The sequence below is a fragment of the Malus domestica genome, chromosome 17 (assembly GCF_042453785.1).
Source record: "Malus domestica chromosome 17, GDT2T_hap1".
In the NCBI taxonomy this organism is placed as follows: domain Eukaryota; kingdom Viridiplantae; phylum Streptophyta; class Magnoliopsida; order Rosales; family Rosaceae; genus Malus; species Malus domestica.
In genome coordinates this window covers 27,866,983-27,889,854 of record NC_091677.1, presented here as the reverse complement: position 1 = coordinate 27,889,854, position 22,872 = coordinate 27,866,983, and the positions used below count along the sequence as shown (strand labels likewise).

General features: G+C 43.6%; 1 protein-coding gene across 1 annotated transcript; it reads left to right on the top strand.

Moving 5' to 3' along the window:
• The first annotated feature begins 14,696 nt into the window (after positions 1-14,696).
• On the top strand, positions 14,697-15,505 carry LOC139193444 (uncharacterized mitochondrial protein AtMg00810-like). The gene is made up of 2 exons (XM_070816467.1): positions 14,697-14,947; positions 15,169-15,505. Exons 1-2 carry the CDS (start codon positions 14,697-14,699, stop codon positions 15,503-15,505), a joined length of 588 nt encoding a protein of 195 aa, XP_070672568.1.
• The last annotated feature ends 7,367 nt before the right edge of the window (positions 15,506-22,872 follow it).

The window sequence follows — 22,872 nt, the reverse complement described above, 5'->3', positions numbered from 1 at the left end:
CCGCCGTGGCCTCGGGTTCCTCGAGCAGCCGTTTGCCACGGTCGGCTGCCGATGGGCCGACTGGCGCAGCTGCTTCAGAGAAGGCAGGGACGTCCTGGTCCTGAGAAGGAACGAGAGGTTCGGCCACCGGGGTTGGTTCTTCGACCGTGCCCTTGCCACGATTAGCCGAGGAGGGGCCGGTTTGAACCGCCATCTCGGATACTGGAGGAGGTTGTCGACGAGTATGAGGACGATGCGCCAGCGGGACCTCGTCGCTCCCCTCACTCTCTTCCAACACGAGGACCGAGGGCGTTGGATTCTTGGGAGAGGTTCCCTCGGTCGTAGAAACCGCCTGTTGTGAGACAGGTGCCTTCTCGATAGAGGGAGGGACAATTGATGCGCCGGCCACAGAGGCAGGCCGCGCTGGGGCCGTCTCTGCGGCCAAAGCCGGCTGTTTCTCGACCCCAGAATGACCGACGGCGGGAGAAGGGGAAGCACTGGGAGTCGTCGTGTGACTGGAGATAACGTGGATCTCCCGTGCACCTTTCTTCGCCATTTGTTTAACCCGTTTAGCAGGCGGGGAAGGCTCGACAGCAGGCTCGGCCTCTTGGCGGGGCCGTTTGATCAGCACGGCCCTACTAGCAGGTTTGTCCTTTTGGGCCACGACCGATTTTTTCCCGGCCGTGGCAGCGGCAACTGCCTCCGTCTTTCTCAAAGGCCGACTACCTAAAAAGATAAAGACAATTCAGTAAGGCAAATCAATATGCAAGGTTGATGTAAAGGAGGAAAGTGGAACAGGTACCTTGAGGATGATGGGCCGAGGCCTTCTTAGGCCGGTCACCGAAGAGTCTGCTAAGCACCTCTCCGACCGGCGCACCAAAGAATTCCTGGGTGTATTTCTCCCACCACTCGCCAAAGGTGTCGGTGCAATGGGTTTCCGGGGTGGCTGGTCGAAGGCGGAATTTTTGGCAGCGCTCTTGGAACTCTCTCACGGCGGTTCTACACTCCTTCTCGGAGGAACGGGGTTCGCGTCCACGGCTTAGGACCGTTCGGGAGGAGAGAAGGGGAATAGGGCAGCCCTGAAGGTAGCCGAGCTGTCGGGCAAGGAAGTTCGGATGATATACTTCCCAACCTGACCGTTTCCCATCACAGCCGAGAGGGAGGTCGCGAGCAAGCACAAACGACCCCCAGGTCTGACGAAGATCGGCGTCTTCCTCCGCGCTCCATGGGGAGGTAGGCAGCCTGATGGAGGAAGGGTAGTCTCGACGACGACATATTAGGAACTCGTCGTTGGAGAAGTCGTCAAGAGCGAAGAGGTACCGAAATACCTCTTCGGCTTGATGGGGAGGTATCGGTCGAGAGGCCAGTTGAGGCCCAAGCGCCTCTGTTGGTGAGAATTCAGCTATGGCCGGCCGAAGGGAGGCAAAGTATACCTGCAACCAGAGTTGGAAGACCCAGAGATGACCATTCTGGTGTGGGTCGACCTTGTGGAGGGTCGCCTCGGCCAGGCAGCGGAAAAGTTGGGCGAGAATGTTGGAACTCAGTGCCAAGATGTGACCACTAGCCAGGGCTTCGGCTACCGGCATGTTCTCGACCAAACACTTGTTTGACTTGGTACAACAAATGTATTTGTTGTACCAGTAGAAGAGGAAGGCTTCATGCTCTCCCTCTCGCAGGTCCTCTTCTCCTCGGCCGGCGAAGTGGAGATAGAGGGTGTTGTAATTACAGAAGTTCTTGTGGAGCTTCTGAATATCTTCCTTCGATGGGATATGACCGTCACAGTTCAAGGTCTCGGAGGCCCGACGGTCGAAGAGCGTTTTCAGGTCGATATTCGACGGATGCCCAGAGAGGGTCGCGTCGACAGGGATCCCGGTCGCCGAAGTCCCCAGAATGGCAGTGATATCCAGGATGGTGGGACCAATGGGACCCAGAGGAAGGACCATTGTGTTGGTGGCCGAGCACCAGAAGCACAGAGCGGCTTGGAGAAGCTCCTTGTCGGGGACAATTTCCATAGACGAAAGGAGGATGGCGTCGTAGATGCCAAGGGCCTTCCATTGCTCGCCGAAGAGTCGTTCCATTCGAACGACCCAGGCTGCCCAGGATGTGGTCGTCGAGGGCCAGGAGCCCTGGGGTTTAGCCGCATCCCATCGCGACCATTCAAACCCTTGAAGCAAGGGTGTTAGGCAGTGCTCCTGTAGAAGGCCGATGATAGTCGGCGGTATTGTAGCCTTGAAGAGAGGACCCAGGATTTGGTACTGGGTGCTCATGTCGTTTTCAAACCGGATGGTCTTGATCGAGCTCCTATCAAAAATCTTCTGATGTTGGTCACATTCCCTGGAAAGCTTGGAGATGAAGGACGCCATTGTGAGAAAGAAGCACGGAGTAAAAGGGTTGTTTGGGTTGGGGACTTAAAGACGAAGACTTGGAATAGGGGAAAAGCACTAGAAATCAACGGCAGAGGATTTCAGGAGGTTTGAGAGCGTAAAGGTACAAATGAGGGAATTTCGGTATTTATAGAGTTGTAGGGGGAAGAGCAATCGTTCGAAATTCAAAACAAAGGGCAAAATCGACCGAAGGAGTTGTTGATCATGATGAACATTTGGGAAATGCGGTTGAGAAGACCGAAGGTCAGGGTTTTGGGGGCGCAGGGTTGCGTGTGACGGCGAAATTAATAACGAAAGACGGTTCGACGCCCGCACGATGACAAGTAGGCTCACGGACTGAGGTAGTGGCTCGCGGATTGAGATAGTGGTCATGATGGCAAGACGGTTCAGGCTGCCGCACGCCTTAGACGTCATTACGAGGGATTGGCCATGTTAGAAGACGCCACGTGGCGAGTGGGTTAGCAGGTTCAAGATCGTGCGATCGTACTCAATAAATGCGCCTTGGAACTCGGGTATTAGGATCCTGAGTGGTAGATTCGCTTCTTCAAGGCCGAAACTCGGCCGAAGATTTCAGGCCGAGGACCTCAGAAGCGAGGGGGCAATGTTTGGGCCCAAAATAATAGTTTGGGCCGAGGGTAGGATCACTCTCGGCCCAGGAGGCCAGGCGGCAAAAGGACCATGGATCGGTCAACCCGTGGGAGTTCAAACCTAGGGCGGTTAGGACGAATCCTAGTGCAATGGGGAGTCTCGACGGGATCGGATATCCAGGAAACTAATCCAGCTTAGCTAAGGACTAGGTTCATAGTCCTAGTAGGTGTAGGATTGGTCGAGGTGATCCGGAGATGGAAACCTAGTCCGAGTAGGATGTAAACTCGGACTCAAGGTTCAGTACTATAAATAGGGGACGCTGTGCATCAGGAAGAGCCCTACAAAAATCAATACAAAATTGCCCTGCGCAAACTCTCACAACTTGTGATTTTTCTTTTTCTTTTTCGCTGACACATCTTCCGTTGGCATCAACAGCACTGTGAAAGCAACCGGTGATATCTTAAGTCGGCATAGATAGCTCTGTCACCGTAGAATCAGCCGATCTCGCAGCATCTTCCGTTGGCATCAACAGCACTACGGCGAGGACGACTGGTTACCTATCCAAGTCTCGGTCGAGAAGGATTTCCGAATCCTTATTGGTCGAGGTCATCTCATCAGCCTTCTCGGCGAAGTGAGGTGTTACCAGGTTATTGTATTCGGCACGTTGGAAGCCGAATTCGGTTCGTGAACTTCGCATTTTAGCAGCCTTGTCTTCAGGCTCTAGAACCCAAGAGGCCGAGAATTGTTCCTTCCTCGGCCGCAATCGCAAGACACAGAAGTCATCAGCGCGCTCAACGCAACATCAACAAATTTACTCCTCGGTCGAGCTCGGCCGACGAGTTGGCACGCCCCGCAATCACCGAAGGACGTAGTTAGCTTAGAAAATACTCGGCCTGCGCGCCACGTAGGCTTTGTAGTTTCTAGGGTCACCAACCTCCCACGTGAACAATTCAGTTATATTCATTAATTGGATGTATTTCCTTTTGCAACAAGGGTTCTTTAATATTCTTCGTTAAGGTTTGGGTTATTGATCATATGAGTTACATATATGAATGTGCTTCACATAGTATGTGTAGTTGTATTACTAGCCAGATGAACCATCTTGTATTTCACCTTAAGCAATGGTAATTCACTACTGATCTCATGTTGATATTTATGCAAGTAAGTTGGAGACGTTTCTCGTTTCGATTAGTAGTGTAATAGCGATTAATTAGGTGCATTTTGTTAAGAAATTGTTTTCATTGTATTTCTAGAAGTGATATATGATAATAGTTGTGGCACAAAATTATTTTTGGAAGTTTATACCATACGTCTTGCAACTCAGTGTAGTGGTTTAAGATAATTTACAGGGAAGTGTTTATTGCTCTTAGCCTGACCAGCCCTAACTTGAGAGTTGTCTTTGCTACGTAAAAGAAAGAATCACATCAGAGAATTTTGTCATGAATCATTTACTAATTACTTTTCTTTTTTATAATCTTTATGCACATTGAATTATTTTAGGATTTTAACTCTTGTTCAATTTCTCCCGTATATAGAAATAATTTACTCGATTTAGAGTTCAGGATGTGATGAAAGTGATGTTCTGACTCAATATGTGACAAATTAACAAGGTTCCGTGCCTGCGTGCTGTAAGGAAGATGCATTGTTCGTTGTATCGTTTTAATATACCTCCCACATGAAAAAAGTTGAAAACACATTGTTTATATTCGTATTAGCTCTGGTTATATTTCCCTCTGCAAACAATAGTTATTTAATATCTTCATTAATCTTGTTTCTCAGGAGTAAAGTCTCATTAGATCTCTTGTCTAGGTGTAATATTTTTCTCTTAATCAGGTGCACAATCCGTTATAGTATAATGTTGACGGATTCAGTGAACTTGACATTGTTTCATAAACTAGCTTGTTAGTTGTTGAAAAGCCAACTAACATGGGAGTTAGATTACATCAGACGAAGTGCCTCTGATAATTCGAAAACCAAGATGAGATCGAGTTAAAATTTCCCTACATTCAAATCACAGACGAACATTATTTCTAATTTCTATTTTACTCTAGTTGAAGTAGTCTTCATCTTCATACTTAGTAAATGCGAACGTATATGTAAGCCGAAGTCTGGCAGCTGTTGCAGTTCTTGCGTTCTGATCATTCCTCCCAGGGGCTGATATTTATTCAAGCACAAAAAGGATGATCGCAATGTACATTAGTTACAATTAGTTTAGAGGATTAGTTATGGATGCTTTGTAGTTTCCCTTGTTGTTTACAAATATGTGACTACATAAATGATAATGAATCAGCGAAAGGAAATTTTTTTTCTTCATGCACATTGTACATCGTTTTTGTTTGAAACAATCACTTACATAGATGCTAGTTCCCGCTCATAAGATCTGTTTGACTATTTCTAGTTTCTGGAAGAGTAACCAACTTCGGACGAACTGGATAATTAAAACATGAACCAATAATCTCATGTTGGATTAAATAGACATAAAGCCTCGGTCATTGTAAATGTAATGTCGCTTTTACTTTCATCGATGTGTACTTTTTTTTTTTTGAACAAACGATATTCTACACTAAGGAGGAGGTGATGGGCTTAGCCTCACAATGTGTTATAAATAAGGGAACTTTAACGAAAAGCACTCGGTACTGTTCACTTTAACGAAAAACCACATTTTTACACTAAAAAGTCAATCCTGATACTATTCACTTTACCCTTTATTTTGTCCTTATCATTAAAACTCAAAGTTTTCAAGCCATTTTCATTAGTTTTCCTTATAAATAATGTGGTTCAGATTCGCCTTTGATGAAAATCGAATCTAAAACCTCTCACTTAATCGCTGTGTATTTATCCAACATATATATGGAATTGTGACCGTTACCAACTAGAATTTGGTCTTAATCTGAACCAAATGGATGATCTGTTGGCGTGAGTCAACCATTTAATTTAGGAATGTAATCCTATAATTTATTCCTTGTATAATTGGGATTCTTATTTCCTGTTATGTGGGATATTGTACAACTATATATTTACCTCCTAGAAAGAAGAATAAACACACAATTCAAACCCTAAACACTTTTATCCTGGTATCAGAGCAGGTTTCGACCTGTCTCTAAACCCGTACCCTTGTTGCCGACTTGGAGTTCTCTTTGGCTGGAAAAACAACCACCTGTTGTAAAACCAAAGGTGATATCGAAACAAGAGAATCACCTTGAACCGAATCCTAGTGTCACGGGATGACTCTTTAAGCCTTCCGCCCGTGCGGCACTTAGACTTGAATACCTCGATGAACAAGCTAAGTAAGCCTTCGAAGCCTCGCTTCCCCGGATCGAATCACAAAGAAAGCTAAGATAGCTTGGAGAATGCTAAAATCACTTAGAAGATGGGAGAAAGAAGCTTTGTATTGAGAACTTTACAATTGCTTACAATTCTTGGATGGTTTGGCCAAATGGCCTTACCTCCTATTTATAGGCCTAAGTCACCTCCTCAATGGAGGGTTCTAGAATCTCCTACTTACATCCAAAAATATCTAGCATAGTTCTAGATACAACTTGCCTAATCTAGATTATTCTAGGTGAGGCTTAAATATGTACACTTGTGTGGAATGTTCCGGAATGCCCTAGATTATCTTGAATGCTCCGCCACGTTCTTGATTTCTCCGGGACGTTCCAGAAGCTTCCATGAAGACATGGCTTCATGGGCTTAGATATATGATGTCTTGGGCATTTTCTTTGTTTTTAACATGCGGCCCGTGACATCCTCCCCCACTTAAGCCGTCGACGTCCTCGTCGACTCTTGCCTCTCGAATGTCTGAATCAAGTCCTTATATTGCCATAAGGACGTCTCCTTCTCCCAGGTTGCTTCGGAGTATGGTAGCCCCTTCCATTTGACAAAGTACTCCACATGCTTTGGTTGTCTTGGTCGCACCACGACACGCTTGGCTTCAATGCTCTCCACTTCTTTGTCAAATGCCTCCGTCATCAAAGGGGGTGCTCGATGAGACTCACCTCGGCTTGGCTCCTCATTGTCTGCATGATAAGGCTTCAAGTTGCTCACATGGAACACCGGGTGAAACTTGAGGCGGGGTGGGAGTTCCACAACATAAGCGGCTTTGCCAACCTTCTTGATGATAGGGAATGGTCCCTCATACTTCCGCAACAAGCTCTTGTGCAAGCCACGAGTACTCTTGTGCTGAGACGCATTGAGCTTCACAAAGACTTGGTCGCCAGTTTGGAACTCCACATTCCTTCGCTTACGATCCGCCCATTTCTTCATCTTCTTTGAAGCCTTCTCCAAATGAGCTCGAGCAAGTTCGTGGGCTAATTGCCACTCCTTAGCGGTTTTGAAAGCGGCTGGACTATTCCCCGTGTAGCCAGTCATGACTGTGTTCGGGGTCAAGGGTTGTTGCCCTATAGCCAACTCGAACGGACTTTTCCCCGTCGACTCCGAACGTTGCAAGTTATAAGAGAATTGGGCAACATCAAGTAACTTAGCCCAATCTCGTTGATTGGCACTAACATAGTGCCGCAAATAAGTCTCCAACAATGCGTTAACCCGCTCCGTTTGTCCATCAGTTTGGGGATGAAAAGCTGTGGAGAAGTCTAACTTTGAGCCAAGTAGCTTGAAGAGCTCCTTCCAAAATCTACCCGTGAAGCGAGCATCTCGATCGCTGACTATGCTCCTCGGAACACCCCAATACTTCACCACGTGCTTTAGAAATAAGCGTGCAGCTACTTCGGCTGTGCACTCCACGGGTGCGGGTATGAAAGTGGCATACTTGGTGAATCTATCGACCACGACGAAGATAGATCCACATCCATCAGACTTGGGCAAATGTGTGATGAAATCCATGGTTAAACACTCCCATGGTCTTGATGGGGTGGGAAGTGGTTCCAACAGTCCTCCCGGTTGCTTTTGTTCCACTTTGTCTTGTTGGCACACAAGACAAGTCTTCACGTACGAATCTACATCATCCCGCATTTGTGGCCAATAATAAGCATCGCTCACCAAAGCCAACGTGCGGTGAGTGCCAGGATGTCCTGCCCACATTGAGTCATGGCACTCCTTAAGGATTTCTTTCCTTAAGCTTCCCCACTTTGGGACATAGATCCGCTTGCCCTTGGTGTATAGCAAGCCGTCCTCAAGCCAAAACCTTCTTGTCTTCCCTTCCTTGACAAACTCCACAATGTTCTTGGCTTGGACGTCATGTGATAAACCTTCTCGGACACGGCCCAAGAGATGGCTTTGCGGCTTGAGTACCGTAGCCATTAACTCTACTCGTCTACTTAGAGCATCGGCCACCACATTCTCCTTTCCTTGCTTGTACTCTAGCTTGTAATCAAACTCCGCTAAGAACTCTTGCCACCTTGCTTGCTTAGGTGTGAGCTTTTGTTGGGTTTGAAAGTAGCTAGTGGCAACGTTGTCCGTCTTGATGATGAATGGGGTACCAAGCAAGTAATGCCTCCAAACTCTAAGGCAATGGACGATGGCGGTCATCTCCTTTTCATGGGTCGTGTACCTCTTCTCGGCATTGTTTAGCTTGCGACTTTCATAGGCTATCGGATGTCCCTCTTGCATCAACACTCCTCCTATGGCAAAGTCGGAAGCATCAGTGTGCAACTCGAATGGCTTACTAAGGTCGGGCAACCTTAGTACAGGCTCCTCCATTAGGGCCTTCTTCAACCTCTCAAAGGCCTCTTGACACCGGTCCGTCCATTCCCATGCCTTGTTTTTCTTAAGAAGGTCTGTTAAGGGTGCTGCTATGGCTGAATACCCTTTTATGAATCTCCGATAGTAGTTGGCTAGCCCCAGAAAAGATCGTAGTGTTGGTACCTTGGTCGGCGGTTCCCACTCTTGAATGGCCTTGATCTTGCCCTTTTCCATCATAAGTTTCCCCTCCTTTATCTTGTGGCCTAGAAATTCTACTTCTTTTGTGGCAAAGGAGCATTTCTCCTTCTTGACATAGAGTTCATGCTCCCGAAGGGTCTTGAACACTATGCGCAAGTGCTTGACGTGCTCCTCCAATGTCTTGCTATAGACAACGATATCATCAATGTAAACCACAACAAACTTGTCAAGATAAGGGTGGAATACCTTGTTCATCAATGTGCAGAATGTTGCGGGGGCATTGGTCAGACCAAATGGCATGACTTTATACTCGAACGATCCATATCTGGTCACCATCGCCGTCTTCGATTCGTCTCCAGGGGCTATCCTCACTTGGTAGTATCCCGATCGAAGATCTAACTTTGTGAAGTACCTTGCTTCACCAAGTTGATCGAATAAGTCGGCGATCAACGGAAGTGGGTACTTGTTCTTGATGGTAATCTTGTTCAATGCTCTATAGTCGATGCACAACCTTAGGCTACCTTCTTTCTTGCGTTGGAACAGGACGGGTGCACCATATGGGGACTTGGAGGGTTGGATGTAGCCAGCATCAAGTAGCTCGTTGAGTTGCTTCCTCAATTCCTCCAACTCGGGTGGCGACATCCTATAAGGTGATTTGGAGGGAGGCTTAGCACCAGGCTCCAACTCAATCGCATGGTCGACCTCTCTCCTTGGTGGCAACTTCTTTGGCAGTTCCTTAGGCATCACGTCCGCAAACTCCGTAAGGACGTCTTCCACTTGTTTCGGCAAAGGCCCGTACTTCTCCTCTCCTTCATTCAACATTAGGGTTGCAAGAAATGTGGCCTCGCCTTTCTTCCAAGACTTGGCAAATTGAATTGCCGACAAGTGCTGGGTACACTTCTTGGCTTGCCTTTCCAATGGCACCAGGCAAGGTTGTCTTCCGTCGGCCAGGATACAGAAAATATTGTAGAAGGGAATGGGAAAGGCTCGTACCTTGTCCATGAACTCTAACCCAATGACTACGCCATAGTCGTCCATCTTGACTACGGTGAAGTCGATCGTTCCCTTCCATGTGCCAATGTCTACGTGCACATTACGCGCAACTCCAACAATGGGGGTGGCGGCGGAATTTACCGTCTTCACGCTACCAGGCTCCTTTGTGACTCGGAGGCCAAGCCTTGTGGCTTCCTCCGACGTCATGAAGTTGTGTGTTGCTCCCGTGTCCACCAACACACGCGTCGTCTTGTCACCAGTCTTGACGTCGACGAACAATGATCCTCCCCCAACTTGAGCCTTAGGTTGTGGGAGGGTTGTCTGGATGGCATTCAGTAGACGGATGCATCCCATCGTTGCATCGTTACTCTCCTCGGCCTTGTCTTCCTTGAAGGCCATGGCCTTAAGGGCCTTCTTTTGTGGGCAATCTCGCATCATGTGAGGGCCGTCGCATAGGTAACAAGTGGGTTGCCAAGACTTACCCTTGCCTTTGTCATGCTTATCGGCTTTCTTCTCCTTCGGTTTGCTTGTCTCGGCCTTGTCCTTCGGCTTATGTTCTCCCCCACTTCTCTCATGGTTACCCCTCTTCCCCGTGGACTTGGAATCACCTTGGTGGCTTGATTTAAACTCAATCAAGGATTCGGCAACGGCAATGGCATCAGACAATGTTTGCACGTGTCTCCTTTGTAGTTCGAGTTTTGCCCAATTTTGCAGTCCACTCATGAAGTACATGAGCTTGTCTTCCTCTAACATGTTGGGCACCTCGAATAACAAGCTCACGAAGGCGTTGACATAGTCTTTGACGCTCCCCGTTTGCTTGAGCCACCTTAGTTTCTCCTTGGCTTCGTACTTGGCATTTTGGGGATAGAAGTGCAACATAAGATCTTTCTTAAATTCATCCCAAGTGGTGAGAGAGAACGTACCTTGCTCAATCTCCATGCTCCGACGACGCCACCACATAAGGGCATTGTCAGCTAAGAACATGGTTGCCGTTGAGATTTTGGACTCGTCATCTTCAAGCTTCAGGTACTTGAAGTATCGCTCCACGTTCCACACGAATGTGTCGAGCTCCTTTGCTTCCCTCTTCCCATTATAGGATTTGGGTTTAAAGGAGTCGATTACCTTGGAGTCCAACGCCTTGATTTCCCTCGGCCCTTGCACGAATTGCTTCACGACTGCTTCTTTACAAAACGCCACATCTCCCTTAAGTTCCCTTGTGTCCTTTATCTCTTCTTGAAGCGCCACAAACCTTGCCTCTATGTTGTCAAGGTGAACCTGGACTTCCCTCCGCATCTTGTCTGCCATGGTGTTGAGAGCGCCAAGGAGCTCATCTCGTAGCCCTTCCACCAAGCCACGCAGTTCATCCTTACCATTGTCCACCATGGTTTGGATTTCCTCCTTGTCGACAACATCCTCATCAAGTCGAGTATCGAACTCGAGTATGGTTCGTTCCACCTTCTCGAGTCGCTCCTCCATGGTCTCCATCGATGCTTGCAAGTCCTTTAACTTTGGCTTGCTCTTGGCAACGTCTTGGACCTCGGCAGCACGCTCCCTTAGATCGGAGACTCCGGACACCATCTCTCCACTTGCCATATCCTACTTTCCTTCAAGTGATTCACGAGCTTGGCTCTGATACCAGCTGTCACGGGATGACTCTTTAAGCCTTCCGCCCGTGCGGCACTTAGACTTGAATACCTCGATGAACAAGCTAAGTAAGCCTTCGAAGCCTCGCTTCCCCGGATCGAATCACAAAGAAAGCTAAGATAGCTTGGAGAATGCTAAAATCACTTAGAAGATGGGAGAAAGAAGCTTTGTATTGAGAACTTTACAATTGCTTACAATTCTTGGATGGTTTGGCCAAATGGCCTTACCTCCTATTTATAGGCCTAAGTCACCTCCTCAATGGAGGGTTCTAGAATCTCCTACTTACATCCAAAAATATCTAGCATAGTTCTAGATACAACTTGCCTAATCTAGATTATTCTAGGTGAGGCTTAAATATGTACACTTGTGTGGAATGTTCCGGAATGCCCTAGATTATCTTGAATGCTCCGCCACGTTCTTGATTTCTCCGGGACGTTCCAGAAGCTTCCATGAAGACATGGCTTCATGGGCTTAGATATATGATGTCTTGGGCATTTTCTTTGTTTTTAACATGCGGCCCGTGACACTAGGAAGCCAACCCATATCTACACCACCGTTTCTTTTTTCAATGGTTGAAAGCCATGCAATATTGGGTTCAACCCTTGGGCTTGCAACGCTAACATCCACAATGAGTGTTTTCGGCCTTGCCGAGCCTGGAGCCCACCTTCCAAGCGGACTGGAGGCAGGTTCGCATGCCATTATTGGCAGCAGACTGGGCATGCGCCCGGGTTCATCAGTCAGTAATGGTGGCGTTGGTAGCAGACTGGGCATAGGCCCGCAACTTTCATTATTGAATTTGATTTCGTCCCAAGAACAATCTGATGATCCAAGTAAAATTGGCATTGCATTCACAACATCCACTAAACGAGATTCTGGTTGGATAATTGATTCCGAGGCTATGGATCATATGACATATGATGAATCCCTGTTTCACCACTTAACCGTGCCACCCAAAGAGAATGTTATCACAACAAACGGTGAAATTGCTCCAATTATAGGAGCGGGTTCCATCGCACTCACTTCCTCTCTATCTCTGCATAACACTCTTCATGTTCCTTCATTGTCGAATCATTTACTTTTTGTTGGTCAAGTTACAGAACAATTAGATTGTGTTGTACTCATGTTTCCCACTTTTTGCCTACTACAGTATATCCAGACACAGACGATCATTGGGTGTGGTACTAAGAGGAGAGGGTTATATTATGTGGATGATGTGGTATCGGGCCAAGTCAACCAAGTGAGCAGTGGTCACAACAACAAGGTTAAGAGAATTTGGTTATGGCATCGTCGACTAGGACATGTATCTTTTGGTTATTTAAGAAAATTACTTCCGTCTTTATTTAATGGCATTTCAGACTCCGATTTTCAGTGTCAGGATTGCATTCTTGCAAAAAGGCATCGTACTTCTTACCACTTTAGTCTCAATAAAAGATCAGTGCCCTTTGAGTTAATTCACTTCGATGTATGGGGTCCCTCACCAATAGCGACACACCATGGTATTCGATGGTTTGTTACCTTTGTAGATGATTGCACCAGAATGACTTGGCTCTATACCATGAAACAGAAGAGTGACGTTGGGCAAATTTTCCAACAATTTTATCGGATGATTGGAAATTTTCTCTTCCTATCAAAGTCCTGAGATCCGATAATGGTGGAGAATATCTTAATTTTGAACTATCACAGTTTTTCGCAGAGCACAATATACTTCACGAGATTACTTGTCCTTAAACTCCTCAACAAAATGGTGTGGCAGAACGTAAGAACAAACATATCTTGAAACAACACGGGCTCTTCTAATTGGGGCTCATGCTCCTCATGTCTATTGGGCGGATGCAGTTATGTATTTCGTTATCTTCTTAATCGAATGCCCTCTCGAGTTCACAACTTCCGAACTCACATGGAAGTCTTGACGGATTATGTCACATTACCATCTTCTCTTCAATTATCACCTCGCATATTTGGATGTGTGGCTTATGTGCATCTTCACAAGAATCAACGAAGTAAATTGGATCCGTGTGCTGTTTGTTATGTATTTCTGGGATTTAATAGCCAACAAAAGGGAATCGATGTTACCATCCACCTACTAAGCATTTCTATGTCACCATGGATGTCATGTTTTCCGAAACAGAGATGTTTTTCATCTTTGATCAAACCCATGGTACTCTTCAGGGGGAGTTGAATAGTAAAGACGAAGACTACAGTTGGTTTAATGTTCCACATGAACGAGACAGTTGGCATGGTCCCAGTGGTACAGGCGAGACCGAGACTGAAGACTTAAGTGTTATAAGCAACCCACCTGACCATGCCTTACCAGATGGTCGCGACACATCAATTCAAAGCCTAACAGTAGGCCACGACATAGCAGTTCAGAGCCCGGTAGTGGCTAATGACACAACAAGCCAAAGCCCAGTAAATCTTAACCGTGAAACCCCTAACTAAGAGATAACTCATGTAGCATCGAATAATAGGCCTACACCATTTATGGATTCAGTAGAATGTAATGGGTTTGCGAGTGATACTGAGACTGTGCAAACAGAAAATAACCCTCATTATCCTCCACTAGTACACGTTCATGTCCCCATGGATATCCAAGAGGTACGTTCTCATACTCCATATATTGTTGAAAATTCCTATATTTTACCTCCTACGTAAAACCGCGGGAAACCACCTGACATGTTTTCTCCAGAAGGAAAAATGAGATATGCAATTGCACAGTATGTGTCCACTCATCGACTATCACCCAAGTAAGCCATGGTGAATCAAATAGCTAGGATTAAAATTCCAACAAAAGTGGAAAAGGCTTTACGAGATCCCTATTGGGTAGAAGCCATGGGAGTAGAGATGGAAACCTTACAAAGAAACGGAACGTGGAATGTAGTTTCACTACCATAAAGGAAGAGACCAGTGTGATGTAAATGGGTGTTCACTATAAAGCACAAGGCGGATGGATCCATTGATAGATACAAGGCAAGATTGAGAGCTAAAAGGTACACACAGACATTTGGAGTTGACTACCTAGAAACGTTTGCTTTGGTAGCAAAAATGAATACTATTCGAGTCCTTTTATCTTTAACAGCTAACTTGGACTGGCCTTTGAAACAGTTCGATGTGAAGAATGTTTTCTTACATAAAGATTTGGAAGAAGAAGTATACATGGATCTTCCACCAGGATATGAAATACCGAATGAAGCAGGGAAAGTATGTAGACTTTGAAAGGCTCTCTATGGACTCAAACTATCACCCAGAGCATGGTTTGGAAGGTTCACTGAAGCAATGAAAAAGTACGGCTATAGACAAGGAAATGCGGACCACACCCTGTTCATCAAACGCATGGGAAGTAAAGTTACTTTGTTGGTTATCTATGTGGATGATATGATAGTTACTAGTGATGACACAGAAGAGATAAAAGGGCTGCAGAGGTATCTTTCATCAGAATTTGAGATGAAAGATCTAGGAGGCTTCAAATACTTCTTGGGCATTGAAGTTGCTCGTTCTCGTGATGGTATTTACTTGTCTCAGCAGAAGTATGTTCTTGATCTTCTCTGAAACTGGAATGTTGGCTTGTAAACCAGTTGAAACTCCCATTGTGCAAAATCATCACCTGGCGATATACCAAGATCAAGTTCCTACCGATATAGAAAGATATAAGAGATTGGTAGGACGGTTGATTTACCTATCACTTTCATGTTCGAATATTGCGTATGCCTGCAATTAGTGTTGTAAGTCAATTCATGCATGCTTCTAGGGAGGATCACATGGCAGCAGTGATGCGTATACTGAATTATCTAAAAGGTGCACCAGGTAGAAGACTGATATTCATGAAGCATGGACATATAGAGGTAAATGGGTATACTGATGCTAATTGGGTGGGAAACATTACTGATCGTCGCTCCACATTAGGCTACTTCACAATCATAGCAGGAAATCTGGTAACTTGGAGAAGCAAGAAGCAAAATGTAGTGGCTAGATCCACGACCGAGGTAGAGTACATAGGGATGGCACGTGGAATTTGTGAATTGTTATGGCTTAGGATTCTTTTCATTGAGATTGGGTTCAAGCCTCAGGGATCTATGTTATTATAATGCGACAATCAAGCTGCAAGAGAAATAGCCAATAATCTCGTTCAGCATGATCGTACAAAGCATGTGGAGGTAGATAGACACTTCATCAAAGAGAAGTTAGATGTCAAATTGATTGATATTCCATATGTGAGGTCTGAAGAACAATTAGCAGATGTGTTAAATCATGCGATTTCAGTAAGGGTGTTTCAAGACTCACTTGATAAGTTGGGCTTAGGAGATATCTATGCACAAACTTGATGGGGAGTGTTGGCGTGAGTCAACCATTTAGTTTAGGAATGTAATCCTATAATTTATTCCTTGTATAATTGAGATTCTTATTTCCTGTTATGTGGGATATTATACAACTACATATTTACCTCCTAGAGAGAAGAATAAACACAACACTTTTATCTTGATCACTCAAGCTCTCCATTTATTTGCAAGTCCTACGTGCTTTAAAAGCTCAAAGTGGATACAAAATTTGCCTAGGACTTGGATGCTTTTCATTGTTGGTTTGACAGAGTCTTTTTATTAATATCAACAAAAGAAAGGAATTTAATGTCTGCGTGTTGTATTTTCTTCTTCTTATATTGCTCATTTGTGATAGAAATGTTACGGGTTCGAGTTGTGGAAACAACATTTTTGTAATGTAAAGGTAAAACTGCGTATGATATACGTCCCCCTCTCCCCTGACCCTCGCAAAGCACAGAGCCTTGCTGGCTTAGGGTTGCCTTTATTAATGCTAGGTAGACTATTCAACCAAATTCGCAAACCATGTGATGTGTCACAAAAAAAAAACATGTTAATCAACACTTAGATAATAATTCAATTATCAACAACTACGTGATGAGATTTACAAAATATAGTTTACATAGATGATTTCTCTAGCATTCCCCGCATGAAAATGCATCAAGTATTAGTGCAGCTTGTATTTCTTTTTGCAATAAGAGCTGTTTAACATTTTCCATTAAGATTTGTTACATATATATTTTTTTTTACCCAAATGATATTCTACTTTAAGGGAAGTTTTCGTAATTTACTGAACATGATTTTGATTGCTCTACAATATAATTTGGCTTCGCCGGGGTGAGTCTAGTCATTTGGGGTTAGTTTGGGATTGTAATGCTTAAAAAAAAAAAAACAGCTTATTAAAAAATCTGGAACATCAAATGTTGGTAAAACAAAAAAAAAAGTGATATTTTTGAAAACTGTTGTCGACGACAGTAGAAAAACATAGAAAAGCAGAAGTAGGGTTTATAATGCTTAAAAAAAAAGCTTTTTATTTCAAAGCTAGTAATTAGTGTGCATTTAATGAAGTTTTCAAATGGCAAGTATACCTCCATCATTGTCCTTACATTATTTTCTTTGACAATTATTATATCACATTAAATACCATATCATTTTGTCACTCAGTACTACAGTTTGATGGTATTCCTCTTCATTTGGAAGTGAGAGGTTTTAGGTTCGAATATCGTGGATGACTAATTTGATACCAAATTAGAATGCCCATTATATGGCTTAGCCGAACTCCCTCTCTCCTTAGTGTTATAATGTCAATGTATTAAAAAAAATACCATGTAAGATCCCACATCGCCCAGGGGAGTGATCCTTATATGTATATTTTCATCCCCACCTAGCACGAGGACCTTTGGGAGCTCACTGGTTTCGTGTTGCATCAGAACTTCGAAGTTAAGCGAGTAGCGTGCGAGAGCACTCCCATGATGGGTGACCCACTGGGAAGTTCTCGTGTGAGTTTCCAGAAACAAAACCGTGAGGGCATAGTCGGGGCTCAAAGCAGACAATATCGTGCTACGGTGGTGGAGCGAGCCTGGGACGTGGTGGACCCCAGGCCGGGATGTGACAATTTGGTATCAGAGCCTAACCCTGACCGTGGTGTGCCGACAAGGACGTCGGGCCCCTAAGGGGGGTGGATTATAAGAACCCACTGTTGAGCAAAAATTGTACATAATATGTAAACAAATAATTCACTCGACACAATTTCACCCTCGTTCAGTTTTCCGAAGAGGGTTTTATTAATTCGAGTTCGACCCATTCTAGGCTACACGCCTATTAATTACAATCTTTCTTTTGGGAAAGAAATACCCTTTGATTCCAATTCAAATAAAAATGTAACTTGAGGAATTTTGATGTTTGTTTGATTTTGTGACTGCACCTAGGTCGAACCCTAGATTGCCTACGTACCCTCTTGAGGGATCAAGTCACTCGTAGTTCATGGTGTTGGTACTTATTTAGATTTGATGCCTTGTGCAGTTTTAGCTCATGCGGGTGAGGAGCATAGTGCCTTATGCAATTTCAGCTCATGCGGGCGAGGAGCATATATAAATTTGATAAGGTTTTATGCCATTCTGAAATTTGATACGGCGTCGTGCCAGTTAACGTAGCTTCATGCCACGTGAGATTTTGTTGCGGCTTCATGTCATTTGATATTTGACTTTTTCTTCAGCTTTGTGCCATTTTGAGACTTTGATACGGCTTCATGCCCTTTGAAAACTTTTCTTCAGCTTCGTGCCATTTTGGTATTTGATAGTAGGAGTGAATTTAGTTTATATAAACCAGGGATTCGTTTTGATTTCACGGTTGCGTCTATAATTTGATATCAGACTGCCTACGTATCCTTAACGGAATCAAACCGGCGTAGTTCATAATCTTGATTTCATGGTTGTGTCTGAAAATTGATATCAAACTGCCTACGTATCCTTAACGGAATCAAACCAGCGTAGTTCGTAATCTTGAATGATTTTTGTGTTCAGACTTTTTAGGAAAATGAAGAGTTATTTGGATTGGATTTGAATAATTAATAGGTAATGTAAATGGTCCATTAATTTAAGTATGACAAACTGGGAGGGTTTTTAGGAGCATGTCACATCCACTTTTTCTTCTCCACTTGAACTTCACGTGAAGTACTTTAGTTCAAAGTGGAATGAGGTTTGCTTTTCCTTTCATTAAAAAAAATGGGACTCAAAGTCTATCTCACATGAGGTGTATAGGTCAAAACTTATTTAGAGAACCTTTCTTTTTATTTTCAACACCATTAAAAAAAAAGAATGGGATTTTGAACCCACTTTGATTTTTCAAACATTCTGACAACAAGCTTTTACTCCTCCCTTTTTTCTATGTAACTTTAAAGCTTTTAAGTTCAACCACTCCTCTTCCATGTGAGCAAAACTTCACGTGAGGTGCAGATTTTGTTCACTCTTTTCCTTCACCTTGCGAGATGGTTGCTCATTTTCTTTGTTCTGTGACTTTGTCAGTTGTCTCCATTCCTCAATTCCAATTAAAACCCATAATTTAGATGGGGCAGTCACTAGGCAACTTTCCACGTGGGGTGCAGTCTTGATTTCCAAATCCAACAACTTCCAATTTTCAACCTCTCTGTTCTTCTTCACGTGAGGTGCATGCCTTCCGTGGCATCAGAAAAAAAAAAAACAAGTCATACTTAGCTTTATAAAGGTATCTGGAACACTTTTCTTTCTTTAGAGTTTTTAAACTCATTGTATAGACTTTCCTTCCTTGTGCAGAGAAACATATATGAAATTTGGAAAAAGCAGTCGCCCATCTTGCTGTTTTTCTTCACATTTCTCAAGCAGAAGACTTCTTCGATTTTTCCAGAAGCAGTGAGTGCTATGTCTTCGATTTTTCCAGAAGCAGTGAATGCTATAGTATCGTCATCTTCGAGTACTGCACAAAACTTTTCTTGATGAAAACTTACTTATTTCCTTTACTTTTAATTTGGAGCTTCTATCAATCCATTTCCATCTCAAAATTTCCCAGCAACTTTGAAGACAACTTCCCTTTTTTTTTATTCCCTGCCGTAGCTTTCTTTTTGCAGACTTTACAATCTCTATTTTTCCTTCTCTTTCAGGTTTGATTGGAACTTCACGGGGTGGTTTAGACCCCGAAGAAATTCATGGGATTAAACTGCAGCGGCACGGAGAGGAGCTCTTGGATTTGATCAGAACTTCACGGGGTGGTTTAGACCCCGAAGAAATTCATGGGATTAAACTGCAGCGGCGGGGAGCGGAAGTGGTGATTTCGTTGGCTTTGTTGGACTGCAACTCGAGAATGCTGGGGAGTGGGAAAAGTTGAAGAAGCAAAGTGCCTCTTTTCTTCCTACAAAGCAGAAGAAGGAAACAACCCAAAAAAAATAAATAAATGAGATGGCTTTATACCTTCAAATGCTGTGTAGCTTTTGATTTCTTCTTCTTCTTTCTTTTCCTTTGTTGTATTTTTGTTCTCTTGCTTTGTCTCTCTGTTGTCTTCTCTGTGCTTCACAATTTCTGCAGCGTCTCCTCTCTTGTTTCCGTCCCCCGTGTGCTTCAATTTCTGCAGCGTCTCCCTCTTTTTTTTGTTCGTCCCCTCCTTGCTGTGGTTGATGCCTATTTATAGGCATCTTAGGAGGTTTCCAGAGTTCTTACGTGGGGGAGGATAGAGGCCTTTCTTTTCGCCACTTTCTCTTAAACCGACTCCACTTTTCTTTTTGTTGCAGAAAATGGGGGAGCCGCTGATTTTGTATGTTTCTTCCCTCTTTTGTAGGGAAATGCATATTTTATTTTATTTTATTATTTATGGATGTATGTAAAGCCCATCCTCATTTTTGTTGGGCTGGATTACATCTTGTTTTGCCTTGTAGTTTGACTCAATTTGTATGGACTTTATTTTTTATACGTCATGTATTTTTTTGTTCAACAGATTGCCCCCTTATGCGTGAAATTATTTTGAGCGTATAAGGCTTGATATGATCGCATCGTGTACTGAGGTCCTGACCAATGTTGCATTTTTCATTTCCGGGAATGAATGCAGATGGCCAAGTTTGTATCCAGCGGGCTATTGACAAGGCCGGGAAAGAGTTTGTCACGGGTCTAGAGTACAGGCGTTCTTCTCCATTTGCCCAATTTTCATTTTGGCTGCTTCTTTGTTCCTCCGTGTTTAACTTCAGAATGCTTGTCATTACTTTTATATAGAAGAGGAAACCACATTTAGCTTTCCGTTTATTTTTGATATGACAAAAGCTCCTTTTGTATCTTTTGGCTTGAGCTTCCTTCTTGAGTTTTAGACTCATTTTTCTCCTCTTATTAGCAAATAAACAAACTTGGAAGTTTGGAACAAAGGATAGTTGATGCTTTTTGCTGGGCTTAGAGGTGGTGCTTGGTACTTCGTTTTGTTGACGGCATTCCAGGAAATGACAAGGTTGCCGCTGTTGCTGCTTGTGACCGGTGACGTAGCGACCGGGGATGTGCGGAGGTTGCTGCCTCTCTTGTTGAGAGGCTTTGTTTCAACCTTTCTTTAGTTGCAGGTTTCTAGAGGTTTTGCTCTATTTCTGCCGAGAAAAGAGAGGGAGAGACTCTCTGAAATTTTGATTGATGAAGAAGAAGGTTGATCCTCCTAACCTTGCTCGGAATCGGTGAAAGTCCAACCATTTGCTTTGCTTTGGTGAGTGGGAAAGCAAAGCTTCTCCATTTTTTTCAAAAGCTGAAACATAATGACAAAGGATCCATAAACCTCTTTTTTTTATGCCTTTGCCATGTACCTTTTCTGCTTGTTTTTTTTTCTATCTTTTCGTGACCAAGCATGCATGATAATTATTGCTTTCAATGTATTGGACTCATCCCCTTTTTTTATCACTCTACATAAGTAAAAATCACTTTATGTTTTTGTCCTTAAACTTTTGCTTGAGAAAAGTTCAAACGAATTCTAGCATATGACTATTTGAACAAATGCTTTTGCCATTCTCAATTTAAAATCGTTTTTTTTTTTTGTGGCTTTTGGCCTTGATAAAAATGTTAGCATGTGGCAGTTCAAATAAATGCTAATTCCGTTGAAAAAAAAAAAAAAAATTTTTTTTTGATGAATTATGGCTGCATCTAATTTTGGGGATCAGATTGCCTACGTACCCTGTGAAGGGATCAAGCCAAACGTAGTTCATCCCTTGTTTTCGGGAAAGTGGTTTTTACGGCTGTATCTAGTAATAAAACTAAACTACCTACGTACCCTGTGAAGGGATCAAGCCGAACGTAGTTCACCCCTTAATTTCGGGAAAGTGGTTTTTACGGCTGTATCTAGTAATAAAGCTAGACTACCTACGTACCCTATGAAGGGATCAAGCCGAACGTAGTTCATCCCTTATTTTGGGAAAATGATTTTTACGGCTGTATCTAGTAATAAAGCTAGACTACCTACGTACCCTATGAAGGGATCAAGCCGAACGTAGTTCACCCCTTAATTTTCGGGATTTGATTTTTATTTTTATTTATTTTTTATGACTGCACCCATTTTTAATGATAGGCTGCCTACGTACCCTTTTTGAGGGATCAAGTCATACGTAGTTCAGAGGAAAGGATTTTTTCCTTGCTTGCTTCCTCTGCACTTGCTTCCCTCTCGAAGTTCGTTAGGCATTAGCTTGCCCCCTATCTTTTATTTGGGGTGGCCTTGCTTGAGCTCAGTTGATTCGTCACCATTCTCTTCTTTTTCTTCTTAATGGTAACGCAATTTGAGTTGAGTCACAAACTTCTTCCGTGCTTACTTTCTCAATTGTTCCATAAGTTTCATTTTCTGGAAGTGGAGGTGCACTATTGAAAGTCCTGAAGTTGATGCAGGTACAAACCTGTCCATTTTTCTTCTTGATTAGAAAGCAGGTTGGGAATTGTCTGACAGACTTAATTGGCTCGTTATCAGATTCCTTGCTTTTTTCTTTGCTATCAATCGTGTTGACTTGAACAACGTCTTGTACCTTTTCTTGCGCATCGTCATTTTTGTCACGATTTATTGTCACCTTTTGGGTTTTGACTCTCCACTTTTTGCTTTTATGAGACTTCTTAGGTTGAGAGTTGATGATTTTACCAAGTCGTTGGAAGACAGAAATTCGAGGTGGCTTGCTGCTAGATTCTTCTTCAGTCAACATTGCTTTCTCGAGATCAGTAAAGCCTTCAAACTCATGATTCTTTGTATTTGAGACAAATGCTTTAAGCATATCATTTTCTTGGTGTATTGTGACGTTGATGGCACTCTTTTTAGCTTTGCACCTCTTCGCTTTTATCTTTAATGGAACCTTTGATGAAGACTCATTTCTTTTGAACGAAACAATGCGACCCTGTCGACCATTATTCCTTTGCAAATTTGTTGAGACTACCAAATTGCCCCCAGGAATCGATTGGTTGATTTTGCGTAGAGGCTTTGTGTAGTTGGTCATGAGTGCTTCAAATGCATTTTGGATTTGTTCCATTGCCTTCTTTTCAGGTTCTCTTCGATCTTGTAATGAACAATTGCGACCCACTTTTTGAGATTTCGGAGTTTTAGAACTCGCGATTTTGACTAGCCTTGATGGCTTTACGATCTCTATAGCTAGTGATCGTGATTCCTTCTGCACCACC